Here is a 17,363-nt window from a genome sequence, read left to right as displayed (position 1 = left end):
ATGTAGCTGCATTTGTTTAGGGCTCGCGCTGCTCGTTACATCACACTCTGAACTGAGTGCACACTCAATGTGATGTAACAAGCAGCACCAGCCCTAAACAAATGCAGATACATTTTAGGAGTGGCTCTGTCATAAACTGAGCTGAGAACAGAGTAACTGCAAAGGTGGAGGGCTTGTTTTCATGTTGGAATGGAAAATAATCTTGCAGGTAGGGAGTATTCCAACCTGTGGTGAACTGGAAAGTTTCAGCATGTAGCCAGCACAGAATTAAAGCTGTGATCCAAGATAAGAGTCTCTTTCTGTAATCCAAAATCCTGCAGGCTTCCTGTAACATAAAGTCCCATTACACAGGATTGTGGACAAATGCTAGAATCTGGGGAAAACTTAATACAGGCATAACAAACTCCTGTGACATTTATACCACTTTCATAAGTTTAAGAAGCGTGGTACCAACGTGACGTTCGCACCTTTTGCATCTTCTGTGCACCACATCCTGCCCTGTGCGCTGTGCATTGCTCTCACCGTGAGCTCCCCGGACCGCGGCTGTGCGCTATTGCACTTGTACAGCCCGGAGGCCACCAGGCCCCGCTCCCAGTTTGCCAGTCCTGCCGCCAAGCAGGTTGTTATTATGAGAGGTGAGGAATCGTCTCGTCATTTTCTCTTTCTGATGTTAGTGACCCGCCGCGGCCGGGTCCCAGGCAGACGCCTGGCCGGGTCGCCTCAGCCCAGATGTGTGGTCACCTCAGGGAGCGGGTCCCTCTGAGGGGACTGTCCCCGCGGCACGGGGGCTCCGCCAGCGCCGCACGGAGGGTTTTACCTTCCCCCGCAGCGGCACGGAGCCGCCTCAGGCTCTGCCACAGCCCGGAGGGACCCGGAGCGGCGGGGGAACCCCGCGAGGAGACCGCGGCCGCCCGTGCGGCGGCTGAGGCGAGCCCTCGCCTCAGGCGGGAGGGGGACGGGGCGGGGTCGGCGGGTGGCGCGCGACGCTACGGCGCCGCGCCCAGCCCCGCGCGATGACGTCAGGGGCGCACGTGGCCCCCGGGCCCGGGTGCGGGCTCGCGCCGCCACCGCAGCCGCTAGAGCTCGCGCCGCCGGGTGCGCTGCAGCGCGCCGCCACCGCGCCATGAGGGTGCACCTGGAGCGGTGCCGGGGCGAGTGGCGGGAGCTGGAAGAGGAGTTCCGGCAGCTCCAGGTGAGGCGGGGGTGCGGCGGGGCTCCGCGCCGGGGCGGTGCGGTGCAGCGCGGCATCGCCTTCAGCGCTGCGCTGCTCGCCTTCGCGCCCGCTGCTTCTCTCGCACTGCCCTGCTCACCGCTGCCTTCCCCGGTTTTGCTTTGCATCGTTCTTTGCGCGTCGCTGCGGGGGGCGGCGGCGCCGGGTTCGCTCCCACGGCTCCCCCCGCGCCCTCCCTGGGCGCCCCGGCACGCTGCTGCTGGCTGGGAAGGGAGCCCTGCAGGAGAGGAGCCGGCGGAGCGGGGCGCGCCCCCGCCGGGGGTCCCCACCGCTGACCGCTTCCCGGGGGGGAGCCTGCCTCGGGGTGGCCTCAGCAAGGAGATTCCAGGGGTGCGGAAGGTCTCACCCCGTCCTCGCTGTGCCCGCAGGGTCACGCATGCACGACGCCTTCGCCGCAGGCCCGGGGTGCACGCACGAAGCACGGCTGTGCATCGATGCACATCCTTGCAGAGCACCCCAGAAATACCGCTGTGCCCCGGTACCCCCGGGAAGGTGCTATGGGCACACGGGACATCCCAGACCCAACCATGGCCATGCCCTGGGTATGTCTGATGAGGCACCCGAGCGGACGTGGTGCTGTGGCTCCGGCTGCTAAAGTGAAGGGGGAGAAGGGACACCCGGCGTTTTCGTGCGCCCGTAGCATGGCACAAGGAGTGACGCAGGTAACGCCTGTGCGCTGAGCATTGCCTGGCCAGAGTTTAATTTCCTGTGTTGGATACGAGGTGTTCAAGTGCTCTTTTTCTCACAGAAGCGTGTTGAGGGACAGAAGGACCTTGAAGCAAGGGCTGAGAGCTTTTTCTGCAAAATGCTTTTACCTCCAGAAACCTTCCCTTCCCTGTATGTCATCGATGCTGTGCCTATACACGTGCTTTAAATCTTAAAAAGCCAGCTTTAAAACACAGCCGGCTGTTCTCGCTCTGCGTGGCTGTTAGCCTCTTTTAGGCTGTTAAACAGAACGTGTGCTGCAAAAAGAAGTGTGATTTCCAGATTTAGCTCTTTGTCTTAATTGGAAGTCAGTTCAGGTTGTATGCTTGTTAACAGGAGGAAAGGTGGTGGTTGGGTGTTGGGGGAGCACCAGCTGGTGTGGTTTTGTTGATCACTTGTTTGCTATGTGTGCTGACCAGCCTTCTCGCCTGTGTGCTGCTTAAGTCTGACCTAAACCACAGCAAAATGTCAATGACTTATCCCTGCCTTAGTTTCCCCAGCTGTAAAAAAGTAGAAGCGCTTCTAGATGGGGTGGCAGCTGCCGGTGGCGTGAGCTATCCTTGCCCAGTGGTTAGCACTCTAGAGGTGAAAAGTTGGAATAACGTCCATTATCTGAGAACTTCAGGGCTCGCAAGCAGAGCTTATATCTGGAGGCGGCATCGCAAAAGAGGGGAACACGGCGCAGTCGTAAGGATATGAGACTGCTCCAGCTCTGCGAGATGCTGGTGGTGCTTAAATGTGCTTTGGAGGAAGGCTCTGTGCTCCTGAACTGGATTCAAGTCAAACTGTGACGTGTTGGGGTAGAAAACCCAACTCTTCAGTAAGGAAGTACTTCGGTGTGTCTGCTCGTGCTTGCCCTTGCAAGTGGCTTGCAGCATCTCTTGTTTTTGAGGAGCTTGGTTTTCCTGGCAGCAGCTTAATAAACCCCACCCCTCACCCCCCCTGCATAACCACCCTTAGTGCCCTTTTTCGATGGCCTGACTCTTGTTGCCAGCTGGAATGCTGGTCCAGGGCTGTGCAGGAGCTCTTTGTTGGCGTTTTCCAAGGTACTTTGGTCACCCCCACTAAAGGGGTCTCATGTGTAATGCCAGCAGGGAAAAAGGTTGATGGTGGGCAGATTTTTTTTGTGTTGAGAGCAGTGTCAGCCCTGTAGGGCAAAATGATCTCTGTTTCGTGGCACTCCTGCCCCATCTTGTATTGTAATTGCATTGTAAGTTCTGGGTCAGGGGCTGTGTCCTCCTGCTGCAGAGGAGGACCTTGGACTCTGGTCGTAGCTTCTGCCCCTGATGTGCTGGGTGGCTGGCATGGGGTGCTTGGGGCTATGCTTGTATTTGGGAGCTCCGACTTGAGGGGCTTCGAAGGGGCTGATGCTGCCATGCAGCAGCACTGAGTGTCCCCTCAGGGCAGCGGGGACCAGCTGTGAGATGGGGTTGGGGGACATCAAGTTTTGCAAAGCATTCTAACCAGCCACATCTGCAGATTTTTGTTGGTGTTGCCAGGACAGCGCCTCGTCTCTAGAGTAGCAGCCTGAGAAAGAGCTCAGGGCTGTGGGGCATTGCAGTTTTGGGGCAGGGGCATGGGAAAATGCAAGTTGCCCTGCAACAGCTTATTAATTTAAACCCTGCATATGAACACATAAATCAGATTTTGATTAGGAAAAAGCCCTGCAAGGGCATTCCATGAATGTGTCTTAAGTCCTGCAAATGAACAAGTGCTGACCACAAGCAGGGCTGTTGCGAGTGCAATGGAAAATAGACTTGAGGGTACCTACAGAAAGCACCAAGCACTTGCAGTGCAGGGCTGCCGTGCAGAACCGCTGCCTGCCCTTAGTCTGCAGGCAAATTGGGCAGCGCGATTTCCACTTGCAAACCAGGCAGTCATGGCTGCGGCACTGTAAATCTTGTAAACTTGGGTGCAGAGACAACTCTGACATCTCTGCTGGGAGCTCTTCAACTCGGAGCAGAAATACTCTCCCTGGTGCACGGGTCCTTTGTTTTTCAGCGCATGTTGTTTCCTGCGTGGAGAGAGCTGTGGCCAAACCGGACCCTCCAGGCACGTATTTGGCCTGTGGGTTATATGTGTTAATGTAAAGGCAGTGCTGAGCTCCCCGTGCTGCTGGTGCGTCCTCTTTGTCAGCAATTGCCTCTCTTGATGAATAAATAACTTCATTACTAGCAAATGTTATGTTCTTCTTAAATACCAGTGTCATTTTGAAATCATTATCCCGATGTTTTTGGCTAGTAGTAGAATATACCAGCTCTCAACTCGCCTGTTTGTGTTTCTGATAAATTCTTGAACACTTTTTTGGCAAAGAGCTTCTTACACCCTTTGAATGAGCCTTTTAAAAGACGCTGTTGCGTGACACGTGGAGAAGCAGAGAGTTACCGCTCAATCCAGCAAGCCCCGAAGTCCTGCCTGTGCTAAGCAAAGCCAAACCAATCCTGAAATGATGAGAGCTGCAGTGCCTGGACATGGTTAGTTTGGTTATTAAGGTTCCTAAATTGGGTATGGGAGCTTGTTTTGCATTGCTCCTGTAAATAATCAACAGCTATCAGCCAGGCCCTAAGGAGGAGGAGAGCAAAGATTTGTTTTGTATAGTTTTACCACCATGTTTATGCTCTGGGAAAACTGGTGGTTTATTTTCTGTGGTCATTGATGTGCCGGTAGATAAAGCAGCTGTGCAGATAGCCATTTAACTTGTGCCTTCTCTTGGCTCTTACTTTGTGAACTCTGTTTTCCAAGTTGTTATAGATCTTACAGTTTGCCCAGAGGGCATTGTTTGGTGTGTCCTTAGCCCTTCCTGAGATCTCCCTGCATTTGGGAAGGTGGTGAAATCACTGCAAAGGGTGGAAAAGCAGAGCACGCTTATTCCTGGGGAGGGGGTGTGAGAGCAGAGGCACCTCTCGGTGGGCTTGCAGTTGGTTAGCACGTCCTCGTTGCAGCCAGTCAAATGCTAATTTGGGGCTTCAGAGGATCAATGAGCTGTGATAAAGCAGTTTCTCTCGAGGAGCATATAACGCCGCAGGGAAGGGATGGGTTAAGCTCTTAAACCAGAGTATGGGGCAGTAGGTTGCTTGAACATACATGGGATCAGATGGCATTGGTGGCCTGGAGGTGTCTAAATCCCCAGGTGTGGATTTGTGCCTGTCTTTTTGTCTCTTCCCACCCCCCATCCCCCCTCTGTCCTCATCTTTGTTCTTCTTTCCTCAGATTTATTCTGGCTGTGAAATCAGAGTTCCACTCTGTGATTTAGCCACCCATTTGGTGGGGACAGATTGGATCAAACGGAGGCTTAGGGGCATTGTTACACGGGGTGGGATGGGGAATGGGGCGTTCCTGGGTGGGAAAGCTCATTAGAAGGAGAAGATGAGTATAGAGAAGATGCTCTTCCTTTTGCAGGGATTTCATTAGTGTCCATTTAAGCCATGTTGGATCTGTGCTAGTTTGGCATTGCCCCCTCCTTGCTTGTTTGAAGGGGTGCCTGTTAACCCCAAAAACCCAGGGTTTTGCTTGCTTCCTTCAGAGGCGATGACCAAATGCAATGAGTAACCCAGAAGGGCTCTTCCTACCAATCATCTCCTCTTCTCCCGCAGGAAACACACAAAGTTTACAGGCAGAAGCTGGAAGAAGTCACCAGCTTGCAGACAGCCTGCAGCAGCTCCATCCACCGGCAGAAAAAGACATTAAGGGATCTGAAGCACAGTCTGCAACGGTAACGGGAGACCTGGAGGGTGGAGGGGGCAGGGGTGGGATGTTTCTTCTTCCCAAAGGGCTGAAATGTTTGGATTTTTAGCATTTTGATATGCAGTCCGTGTTGTGATGCTAATTTTGCTCCGTATTATTCTTGAGTCACCTCCATCTATGCACAGCCAGGTAAAATGTTTGTAACTCCATGAGAGATGGAGTCCTGTAAATGAGATCTTTGAGGGAGCCTCTGTGTGTTGCATCCTTGCAGTATGTGCCATACCCTGCAGGGCTGTACAGCTTTTGGTCCATGTGTGTTTTGCTGGATGAGCAAAGCTTTGCTCCATAAGCCGTGCGGGAAGAGCAGCATCAACCCTTGAACCTGAAGGCATAACTCACTCCTGGGTGGATTTACAGGAGGGTACTGTCTTTGGCTGCTCAGCTGATCCCTGGGAGCCACAGGCTAAATTCCTTATGTGCAGGTCTGAAAGCAGCACCTCCAACACCACGGGTTGCTATTGCTGCTCTGCTCTGCTCTCTGTTTTACATTAATTGGTAAAACTGCAATTGTCAGTAAATCATCAGCTGTGCATTTTGTTACATTCTGAAATATTTCATGCCTGAAGAGCTGCAGCCTCTGCAAGGGCAGTGCCTGAAATCGCGCACGAGGTTCCCAAAGTGGAAGGAGTTCCTGCAAAAAAGCACAATATTCCCTAAGTGCTCTGCTAGGGAGGAAGTATGGAATCCTGTCAGTGAGCTGAGATGAAAAGAGAAGCTGATTTATAAAACAGCTGGTTGAAATAACCTACAACGGCATAAACCAGGCAGTGAAATTAAATCATGGTAAGCGAAATTGTGCTGCAGAAATACAGGAGCAAAGTGTGCAATGGCATCAACTCATGCAGCTGGCTTTTTAACAGTATGGATTTTATGACACTCCTTTCCTTTAAATAAAAAGGAGGTAAAAACATGAACAGGAATATCTTGTTTCTGTGTTCTTGCAGGTGTAAGCCCAGAGCGAGTCCTGAAGAGTTTGCTCTCATTCAGGAGATCAGCACCCAGATCAAGGAGAGGCAAAATGCCTTCTTCGACATGGAAGCCTACTTACCAAAGAAGAATGGGTACGTGCTTTGCTGGGGAGGTGTGTGCTCTGGGATAGCTGATTTTTTTTTTTAAGCATTTGCAGTGGCGGTGTTCCCGAAGGATAATGTGCATGTTGAAGAAATACATGTAAAAATGGATTAGTCATAAATCTCTTGCTGAGCTGCTGTGTCAGTCGTACACAGAATTCATTAGCTGGAAGCGTATATAAATGTGTACTGTGTGTAGGCAGTGCAGGTTTTCTTGTTAAAATAAAAGTAACCCTGCATTGGCAAGAGATCGTTCAATTCACTGTTTCATGCTGATGTTTTCCTGTGCTAATTTTTTAAAGACTAAATCAGCACAAGAATTTCAGATATTGGTTGGGTTTTTTTTTAAAACGGTGTTTTCAACTGACTTAAAACTTATACTTTGCTTCAAGTGGAGTTGCTAGGACAGATTTCTTTGAGTTGTCAAGGGCTGTGCGATGCTGCAGCCCCTTGGAAGTTTCTATCAGAAACTCTTCTTCCAATTTATCCCTGTTATTTTTGGTTTTGGACAGTGCACACTGCATCTCACCCTTAGACTGTAGCATAGAAAAGGGACCAGGAAAATAAACCTTTTCTCTAACTTGGAAATGCTGACCAATCTTTTCACGTTTAAATCCTCTTCTGTAGTCTTATTGCTCCAGTTTGCCTTAATTAAAAACCTACAGCAAACGTGGCTTTGGCAGATGCGCTGGTCTCTTCAGCTCCGCTCTGGGTCGTCCTTCAGTTTCAAATGAAACAACAACTTACTTGGGTCTGCTCTTGTTTTTTGTTTTCTAGCTTGTACTTAAATCTGGTGCTGGGGAACGTGAATGTGACTCTCCTGAGTAACCAAGCAAAGTGAGTGAATGTTTCCACGTGTGTGAATTCAGGTTTCTTAGGGGCCAGCTGTGGATGCGGACAGGAGTCCAGGGACAGGAATGGGTTTCTTTTAGAGCTGATGAAAGATTAAATGTCGAGGGTGGGTAAGTTGGACTGTGACATGGGCCAAGCTAATACTTCGTGTAGCTCTGATGAATTCTGTCCACCACTTGCTTTTAAGCTCAGCCCAGTCCATTGCCTTAATTGTAAGGTTATTTTTTGGGGTTTGCTTTTTTTTTTTTCAATAAAAAATGGTATTGTAACTTCTAGGCATATGGTCCTCCAGAAATGGAGATTTTTTTCTTTTTTTAAACCTTATCATGCCAACCCAGAAACCAGCTCTTATGGACTTAAGCTGTTGTCTTGAAGTGTAATGGCTGTGCAGCCTAGATGGACCCTGCAGGCAGAACACTGCCTTTCACTGTCGTCAGCTGTTTTTCTAAGTGTTTCAGGCAAAACCTCTGTCTCTGGGCTTGGCATGAGGATTTGCTTCTGGTTTGGAAAAAGTGAAGCTACGTTCTGGTAATACACCCGTTTGTGTCCGTAAACGGCAGCTGTTCCCTTCCAGGTTCGCCTACAAGGACGAGTATGAGAAGTTCAAACTTTATCTGACGATAATCTTGTTACTTGGGGCCGTCACCTGCAGGTTTATTCTCCACTACAGGTAAGCTGCATTTTTACTATCAATCAAGTATTTAGAATAAAAATGTGCTGGGTTTGAACTACCTTATTTTCTCTTAAGGATGGTGAGACGGGCTCTGTCAGTGTTTAGGCTTTGAGCAGTTGGACAGCAGGACAGCTTCTGCACCTGTTCAACGCTGGCAGGACCTGTATTTTAGCTACTTGATTTTCCTTGTTTAACTTTTTTTTGGAGTCTCTTGTAAGAGAAGTCCAATATCGTGTTTCCTGACCTGTTGTTTTTCTGGCATCATGCTGTGCTTGGGAACAACCGGTTAGTTTTGCTCATAGTTGTCCCAGGCAGGGACCATCACTATGCTGCAGCTCTGGGGTTGCAAACACAACAAGAGAGGATTTGCATGAAATGATAAGACCAGAAACATTGTCTTTAGGTGACGATACAGTATCTGAGCACCAACAGGCTTCTACTCTTCAGCTTTGCTTAAAAAAACCAGGAAGCTGTTGGAGCCAGGCACTTCCATTAAGATGTCTCTGGGTCTGGGGTGAATGCAGGAGTGTATCAAGGAATGATGCTGCCATATACAGAGGGTGCCTCAAGTCTCTGTGGCTTCAGGGGTTTGCAAGTGGCAAAATAAAGGCTTTTTTCCCCCAGAGTGTAATGATCTTGTGCTGTTTTAATTGATTGGATTTATATAGATCATGGAATCTCCTCATTGAATTAGCCTGGAAATGCCTCTCTAAATTGGATCATCCGCTGCTTCCATGGTGCTTTCTCTCCTTCAGGAGGAGTTAATGTCATCTCTGCGTACCTGCTTATCGGCTCAAGATCTGCAGTGTTATATCACGGGGTGTGTCCTGGAGGAAAGGACTCTGAGCCCAGTGGCACTGCCAGTGCTCGCGGCTCTGCGTGTGGATTAGAGATGTTCAGGACTGGGGCTTCATGTCCGTGGCTCACTTGGGCAGGTTTTCATTCGCCCAAGGGGAGGGAGGAAAAGTAGGGGTGTTTTGAATGTGTCTTTATAATTAATGGGATTTTTTTTTACTGTATGTGGTTTTTTTTATTCTGTTTAACAGGGTGACAGATGAAGTGTTTAACTTTCTGTTAGTATGGTATTACTGCACACTGACGATACGGGAAAGCATTCTCATTAGCAATGGATCAAGGTACTGTGCCACCTGCAAAAGCTATTTAAAGCATGAAATGTTCTTAAAAGAAAAACAAACAACAAAAGGGGATTGAGCTTGGTACTGAAGCCGAGGAAGTCAGAGATGCTGATGCCTCTCTGCAGGGCCTGTTGTCTCAGTCCCCTTCCCTGGTCACTTCCAAGGGTGGATGTGGCCACCTGAGGTGTGGGGAGGGAGGAGAAGGTGCTGTTCCTAAAAGTCCATAAGTTCTTTGTCCAAAGTGTTGGATGTTCTTGGTAGCTGCAGGTTAGTTGTAGATGTGGTCTGGAGTGTAAGTGCGTGTGTGTTTTTGGTGAAAGGACCAACCCGAAGTACCAGCTCTGCACCCTGCAGTTAGCATGGCTGCCCCGTGGGTCACTGCTGCGCCTCCTGAAGTGTTTGACTAAATTACAGTCGTGTCGAGGGAAAGTTGGCAGTTAGGAGATAGTTGTATAAAGAGCGGGGAACACAAGTAAAACCCTGGGAGAAGTTAACTGAGAGATGATCCTTATTCCAAGTCCTTGTTTCTTTATGGCATCTTTAGTATCCTAAGGCAGGGTGGTGAGGTCCTGCTGGTGAATTGTTCCTGGAGCATCTCTGTTAGGTCTGGGTCGAGAAGTTTCTCAAGTTTGCACTTGTGTAACTTAACCAGGAGTCTGGTGTTAGATTTTAGCAGTAACCTGATGGTTGCATGTCCCCAGTTTTCATCATCCAGGTAGGCTGACACAGGGAAACCGCAGTAGTTGCCACGTCTCTTCCTGGCTTTGAGCCTGCATGTCGGTTTGCAGCTGGGTGAATGGCTGCTGCTGCAGCAACGCTTGCAGCTCCCAGTTCCGTTAATGAATTGGGCTTCTAATGTGTCTTGTTTGCCACCTTTTGTGCAGCCAGCTTTGTGTTAGCACAGCTTCGTGCACTCATTCCTGCTCCCTTGTAGTGGTGCTTGTACAGGGGTTGACCAGCACTTTTGTAGTGGCAGGAGTCGATGTTGTCCCAATTAAGTGGCGATGCCTAATGATCAGCTGGGAGCAGTTTGTGGCTCCTTGTTTCAGCCAGTCTGTTCCCTGTCTGAAGCCAGTTGCTTCCATGATCTCGTCGAAATCATGTGGCTGGAAAGCTGCCTGGCAGAGAAGGCCCTGGGGGTGCTGGCTGACAGCTGGCTGAGCATGAGCCAGCAGTGCCCAGGGGGCCAAGGAGGCCACCAGCCCCCGGGCTTGTGTCAGCACTGGTGTGGCCAGCAGGGGCAGGGCAGGGATGGGGCCCCTGTGCTCAGCACTGGTGAGGCCCCACCTCAAATCCTGGGTTCAGTTTTGGGCCCCTCGGAACAAGAAGGACCTTGAGGGGCTGGAGCGTGTCCAGAGAAGGGCAGAGGGGCTGGGGCAGGGTCTGGAGAGCAGGTCTGATGGGGAGCGGCTGAGGGAGCTGGGGGCGTTTAGTCTGGAGAAGAGGAGGCTGAGGGAGACCTTATTGCTCTCTAGAACTACCTGAAAGGAGGTTGTGGCACGGTGGGGGTTGGTCTTTTCTCCCAAGTAAGTACCAACAGAATGAGAGGAAATGGCCTCAAGCTGTGTCAGGGGAGGTTTAGATGGGATATTAGGAAAAATTTCGTCACTGAAAGCATGGTCCGGTATTGGAACAGGCTGCCCAGAGAGGTGGGGGAGTCTCCGTGCCAGGAGGTATTTAAAAGACATGTAGACGTGGGGGCACTTCAGGGCATGGTTTAGGAGACACGGTACTGTTGGGTTGATGGTTGGACTTGATGATCCTAGAGGTCTTTTCCAACTTTAATGATTCTATGAAATGGTGATAGGAGGGAGTGTTTCTGGGAGTCTTGTTTCAGCATTGCCAGTGGGATGCTTGTAGTCCCCACTCCCTGTGCAAGAGGGCATTTGTCCAGTGTAGCATGTACAGTGGGAAATCAAGGCCCTCCTGTTCTGCCCAGGGGCAAAAATTTTAAAAATGTGCTGATTTTTGGGACCTGCTCGAGGACACAGTTCCCAGCACTGACTTCAGGCAGCAGGGATGAAGCAGTCTCTTCTGCAAGCACGGCTGTCCCCAGGGCTGCTGCGGACAGGATATCTTGTTTTGGGGTGCTTTCCAGAGAGGAGGGGATTGCTGTGGGGCCAGGGATAAAGAGATAAAAAGACAAGCATGGGGGATGTAAAGTTGCTTGCCTGAGGCCAGTAGAGAAACCTCTGAGCCTGGGCTCGCTGCATCTACAGAGGTGGGTTGCAGTGGCTTGGTGCTGTCCTGTGTTGGAGGTTGCACACCTTTGGTTGGAAGTGCCCCAAATTAATCCATTGTGTTTCCAAAGCAGCACCACCCCTGGGGCAGCTCTTCACTTCTTGATTCTGCCTTGCTACAGCCTTTGCTTGCTGTACGGTAATTTTCTGAGCTTTCTGCAGCATTCACGCCTGAAAGAAACAGCCACCTCACAGGAAGGACTTGGAAATGTCAATTATTTGCATGGCAAAAAAGGGTGTGTGGGCTGAAACTTGTGCGTCGTTAGTCACCACACGTGCTGTGGGGACTGCTGCGTCTGCTGTGCTGGAGAGCTTGTGGGAGCACACGAGAAGTGCTCTGGTCCTGAGCCTCCCTCCAGCAGTCGCAGATTCGTGCCCTCAGCTAAGCCATATTGTCAGATCAGTGCTCTATAACACTCCTTTTGCTTGAGTTGGGCCATGTATTTTTTTCCCCGGGCTCCCTCTTCCCCCAAGTAGGATAATTTTTTTTTTCTTTAAAGCCACATAAAATGTTAAAATACATGTTTCTCATCTAGCTGCCACCTTTTTTTTCTGTTCAGGATCAAAGGATGGTGGGTGTCTCATCACTATGTTTCCACTTTCCTGTCTGGAGTAATGTTAACGTGGTGAGTCTGCTCTTGCCTTCTCCAGGTGCTTCAAGCCTGTTGCAAAGTGTTTGCATCATCTAAGCTTTTAAATCCAGCATGACCATGAAGCTGTGGCCACATGGGCACATGGCAAAGCATCAGACTTAATGTTTGTCTGATGTTACAGGTGTTCTCAATGGTAAATATGACACTGCAAGCATGCATTTATTATTGCTGATTTCAAAAAAAGAAACAAACTCAAACCCTAAGCAGTAGTTGCACTGATAATAGGAAAATCTCTGCAAGTCTTCCAATTTCTGTCTCTGTGTAACTAAGCAAACAAGCAGCCCTTTGCTTCAGAGGGAGGACACCACAAAATGAATCTCTTTGGTGCCTTTACTGAACCCAGATTACAAACCAAGTATATAGCCCAAAATGAAAGTTACCTTCCAACGGGTGGTGGTGTTGGCCAAACAATGCAGCGGCACACCCCACGTACGGTCCCTGTGCAACCTCTCTCAACTTTGGTGTGAACTGATTAGTTAATAATTAAAAATTGTTTTAAAACAATCCTGAATCATTAAGGGGATGATATAGTGGCTGGAGCAGAAGGTCCCCTGTCCTCTGTCTATCCTGAACTACCCTTAGGATAAGAAGCACAACTACCCCCTGCTCCACCAACTGGACTCTTGATGCAGATGCTACTGAAGGGGTTTGATCGCTGCCTAGAGAAAACTGATAAGCGAAAGAATAAGAGGGGACAGTGTTCATACACATTTGAGAGGGGAAATCTAACCAATTAGAGCATTTCCTACATGCCAGAGTTATGTGTGGCTGTAGCACCCTCTCTGGGCTCCCCATGGGGTGGAGCAGGCTGGATGCCAGCTGCTTGCTTCGTTTCCTAATGGGATCTGGCTTAGCGGTGAAGGGGAAGGGTGCTGCATCATATGCTTTTCATCAAACAAATAGACATCCTTTGTATTTTGCTTTCAGGCCAGATGGACTCATGTATCAAATGTTTCGCAGCCAATTTTTAGCGTTTTCAATATTCCAGAGTGAGTATATCTTACCTTGCTAATTCATGGCATAAAATAGTTTTGTATCTTACGTGCTTAGAAGAAAACAATTCTGCTTGGTAAATACTGGGGTATAAAACTGTGCAAATATAAACCATACCATGTAAATATACAATGCAGAAATATAGACAATAATGAAATGCTGTTGGATTAAACATTATTAAAATAGTTTGTTACATTTATCATACTTCTGAATAGCCAATGCAATGATGTTTCCTCTCTCCACCTCCAGGTTGTGTTCAGTTCCTACAGTATTATTATCAAAGGGGTTGCCTCTATAGACTCCGTGCTTTGGGGGAGAGAAACCACTTGGACCTTACAGTAGGTGAGGTTTTCTGGAATACTTGGTTTGCAAAGTTTTTGCACAGGTTTTAGAGCAGTGATAGGGAGAAGGCTGTGTGCCCTTCCAAGATCAAGCTTTGCAGAGCTGTCACCCCCTTGCCCTGCAGCCATGTCCTTCAGTAGGAAGGGGAGTGAGTCTTTTATCCCCCTTCTCGGGTCCTGTGGCTCAGGAGCAGAGGCCTCTGATCTCCGTCACCTCTTAAGTGGGTTAAGATGGAGGTTTTGGTCATCCCTATCTTCATCCTCCTACCATTACCACACCTTCAAGTACGTATTTTAAACTGGTTGGTTATTGCAGAGCTGAAGAGAAATAGCCCTTATGGGGTGGTCTGGGTGGGGAGGGCTGCAGCTCTAGTTCTGGCTCTTCCATGCTCACTCTGCCTCTTCTGTTAACCTTTTCCAGAAGGATTTCAGTCCTGGATGTGGCGGGGGCTGACATTTCTCCTTCCCTTCTTGTTCTTTGGGCATGTAAGTCGGGCAACCCTGTTCCTCCCTCTGTGGCATGGGGCCTTGGGAGGGTCTGCCACTGCAGTTGCAGCACCATAAAAAGGTGCTTTGTATCACATGTACCCATGGCAAATGTTTCTAAGGGGTTTTTTGGTTTGTTTTTTTTTGTGGGTTGGTGTGGGTTTTGTGTTTGGTTTTTTTTTTTCTAGTAATGAAATTACTTTTTTTTCCTTTTTAGTTCTGGCAGCTATACAACGCAATCACGCTTTTTGGATTGTCGAGGCATAAGGAGTGCAAAGAATGGCAGGTGGGTGTTGGTTCTGCTCAGAAAAAGCACAGAGCAGGGGAGGGAAGGTATTTAACCACATCCTTAAAAGGTATTTGGGAATCTGACCCCATCTAAATATCTCGGGATGATGCGGCACAGAGCCTATATAAGAGAACTTGAAATAAATGTGAGTTACTGTAAGAAACTTGCACCCACGGGTGACCACACAAACAGAAAGGCGGAGGATGTAGGAAGAAGAAAATACATGTAGGTAAGTATCTCCCCATATTGTTTGTGTATACAGGCATTTAATAGCAATGGCTGCTGAGTTGCTGGTGGTTCTTTATGGCTGATCCATGGGTTACACATATTAAAAAGTGATGACAAAAACATTATGGCAGTGAATCACTTGAAAAAACATATTATCCGCTTTATTGCTCCACTCTTAGGGATCCTTCGACTTGTTTTCTCAGTTGCTGTCACCCATCAAACATGTCTATCCATTTTCCAACTATACAGTTGCTCCTGTAGAACCAGATCGGAACACATCACGCGTGCAGTGGTCCAGATAATCTGATGGTCTTTATTTTGGTATGATGTCGCTGTAGCTGGTGTGCTTGCTTTGTCACACTGTCCTCCTGCCTTAACAGGAGGAACACAGCTTCCTGCAGAAATGTGTCATTCCCCCACACCTGTGCCACTGCTGTTGGATGAAAGTGCTTGTAGCGTAACGTTAATCCATTAGTTTGGACTTAGTGATTTGATTTTACTGTCTGGTGGACTCCAGCAATGTTGAATATAATCCATGTTGTAGTATTAAAAAGCAGTAAATGCTACTTAAATGATGATGATAATATACTTCTTGTTAACCCACACACCTGGATGCATGCATGTGTATTTGGCTACGATCTCTCCTCATGTGCTAATGGATGCCTGGACTTGCCAACCAAGCCCCATCAGAGCTTGCTTAAATGTGGCCAAAGCAGTACCCTCAGCTCTCACCTTTTTTTTTTCTTTTTCTCTCTCTTTCCTCCTCCCCTCTCAGGTTTTTGTGTTGGCGTTCACATTTCTGCTGCTCTTCCTCGGGAACTTCCTCACTACTCTCAAAGTGGTGCACACTAAACTCCAGAAAAACAAAGACAAAATGAAGAAGCTGTGAACCCCCCCTCCCTGGTGTGCCAGCTGCTGTCCCTCCGCCCGCAGCAGGCGCTGGCTTTGGGACGGATCCTGCTATAAACCTCAGCTATGCCGTCAATGGGCTTGGAAAGACTCATCTGTCCCAATGTTTGGTGAAGGATAGGGACTCTGCCAGCACAGACGCAGTATTACGCAAGCATGGCTCTCCAGTCCACAGTCCTGCTATTTATGTATATTTAATACAAAACATGTTTACCTTTTTTTCTGTACATAGAGCAGCATGCACCTGCCCAGCAAAGTGCCAGCATTGGGAGAATGTGGGATCTACTGTAATTCCAATTCTGGAATGATATTTAATACTTTCCAGTTTTATTATTTAAATTCTGGGTATTGGATTTGCAAAAGTTTATGAACACTCCAGGTTGATCAGTAAAACAGACCAAATGCTGTTTTTTTAAAGGCATCTGTTTAAGGCATATTTTCAGTGGCAATATTAACCTGTGTGTACTGTGAAAAATAAAAAAAAAAGCCTATCTTTGTACAATACTGCTGCTATATACACTTTTAAAAAAGCTATTTAAAGAGAAATCCTCTTTTGAAATCAAAAATAAGCAAGCAAAACCAGTTGTTAAATGGCAGGGAAGTCTGCTAGCCCTTTTCCAGGGAGACCAGGTCAGCTGTCCAGGCCTGGAAAAGACCTAAAATAAACTGTTCAATATGTAGCTGCTTCAGCCCCTTTTTAATAACATATAACTTTGGTTTCTGTTTTCAGTATCTTTTGCTCCCAGTGCTGTTCTGGGAAGGGGAGGACAGGCTCAGCAGAAATATTAAATATTTGCTTTAGACGCTGTGCTTGTACCAATAATTAAAAGAATGTAAACACTCGTTCAGGAGGATGGCAGAGGACAAATACTGACTGCCATCTTGCTTAACAACTTGTGCTGCTTGAATTTAAACTTACTCATTCAAATAAGCTTGTTTTGGGTGCTGTAACATCTGTACTTCCCAAGGCCAGCTGCAGTATTGTGAGCTGCCTTATAGGCAGTGTCTTCCCCAGTGGTGAAGGCTTCCTTTGAGCCTAGCACAAAGCCCAAGCTGGGCATGTGCTTTGGCAGTGTGTGATGTGAAAATTATGCCCTTCTCCCAGTAAGTGTGCTCATGAAGAAATACATATGCACTACAGACTTGCAATGTTTTCATCAGTTCTTCTGTTGCTGTGAGGCTAGCAAAATTAGCTTTACAGTGTCACTGTCCTGTGGGCATGAACAATAAATCGCAATTAGCGGATTTTGAACAACTTTCACACTAGCTGGGCTGTATCTTGCTATTTGGCTTCTGCACACCCTCTGAGATTGGGTGGTGTTTATCCTTTGAACTCTCCATTTATGAGATTTAAATTGTTTTATTTTGAGAGCAATGCTGGAACTTGCTGGATCTGAGCAGTTGACCTGGTTCTCCAGGGGTGGGGAGCTCTGCATGTGGTGAGTAACTTCAATTCTGCAGCATGAGAAACTCAAGATAAAAAAAAGCAAGAAAGATTCCTGCTGTGGAGCTGAGGGTAAATGTGGTAACTTACTGTGCATTGATGTTTCAGTTTTGTACTGGGTAAGGCGATGGGTGGTTCTCTGTCTTTCACTGACAAACATCGTCTCCTGGAGAAAGGGCTGCACAGTTCAAGATTTTTCTATAGTCCACAATGTGCACAGGCTTGTAATTTTTTTAAATTTTTCCATTTTAAGCTCATAGGGATTCACAAACCTTAATTAAACCAAAACATGTTAGGGGAAGACAAAAAAAGTAACATTTCAAGGATTGAGATCTCGATGCTGTGTGTAAGAAAAAAAAACACCAAACA

General features: G+C 48.1%; 1 protein-coding gene across 2 annotated transcripts; it reads left to right on the top strand.

Moving 5' to 3' along the window:
* The first annotated feature begins 1,018 nt into the window (after positions 1–1,018).
* On the top strand, positions 1,019–16,230 carry TMEM120B (transmembrane protein 120B). 2 transcript variants are annotated; one of them, XM_075109861.1, is made up of 12 exons: positions 1,019–1,192; positions 5,530–5,648; positions 6,625–6,741; positions 7,528–7,587; positions 8,177–8,272; positions 9,322–9,411; positions 12,212–12,277; positions 13,232–13,293; positions 13,547–13,639; positions 14,060–14,124; positions 14,342–14,410; positions 15,417–16,230. In XM_075109861.1, exons 1-12 carry the CDS (start codon positions 1,124–1,126, stop codon positions 15,528–15,530), a joined length of 1,020 nt encoding a protein of 339 aa, XP_074965962.1. In that variant the 5' UTR covers positions 1,019–1,123; the 3' UTR covers positions 15,531–16,230. The 2 variants fall into 2 exon arrangements, with proteins under 2 accessions (XP_074965962.1, XP_074965963.1); XM_075109862.1 differs by having other exon boundaries at positions 14,342–14,414; positions 15,417–15,636.
* The last annotated feature ends 1,133 nt before the right edge of the window (positions 16,231–17,363 follow it).

The sequence above is a fragment of the Phalacrocorax aristotelis genome, chromosome 15 (assembly GCF_949628215.1).
Source record: "Phalacrocorax aristotelis chromosome 15, bGulAri2.1, whole genome shotgun sequence".
NCBI classification, from domain to species: domain Eukaryota; kingdom Metazoa; phylum Chordata; class Aves; order Suliformes; family Phalacrocoracidae; genus Phalacrocorax; species Phalacrocorax aristotelis.
This window is presented reverse-complemented; position numbering and strand designations above follow the sequence as displayed.

Excerpts from the sequence above, each read along its gene's own strand:
- TMEM120B (XM_075109861.1), top strand. The coding sequence starts at position 1,124 with ATGAGGGTGCACCTGGAGCGGTGCCGGGGCGAGTGGCGGGAGCTGGAA. Across the intron at positions 9,412-12,211 it reads CTCATTAGCAATGGATCAAG|GATCAAAGGATGGTGGGTGT; the intron begins GTACTGTGCCAC and ends TTTTCTGTTCAG. Across the intron at positions 13,294-13,546 it reads AGCGTTTTCAATATTCCAGA|GTTGTGTTCAGTTCCTACAG; the intron begins GTGAGTATATCT and ends CTCCACCTCCAG.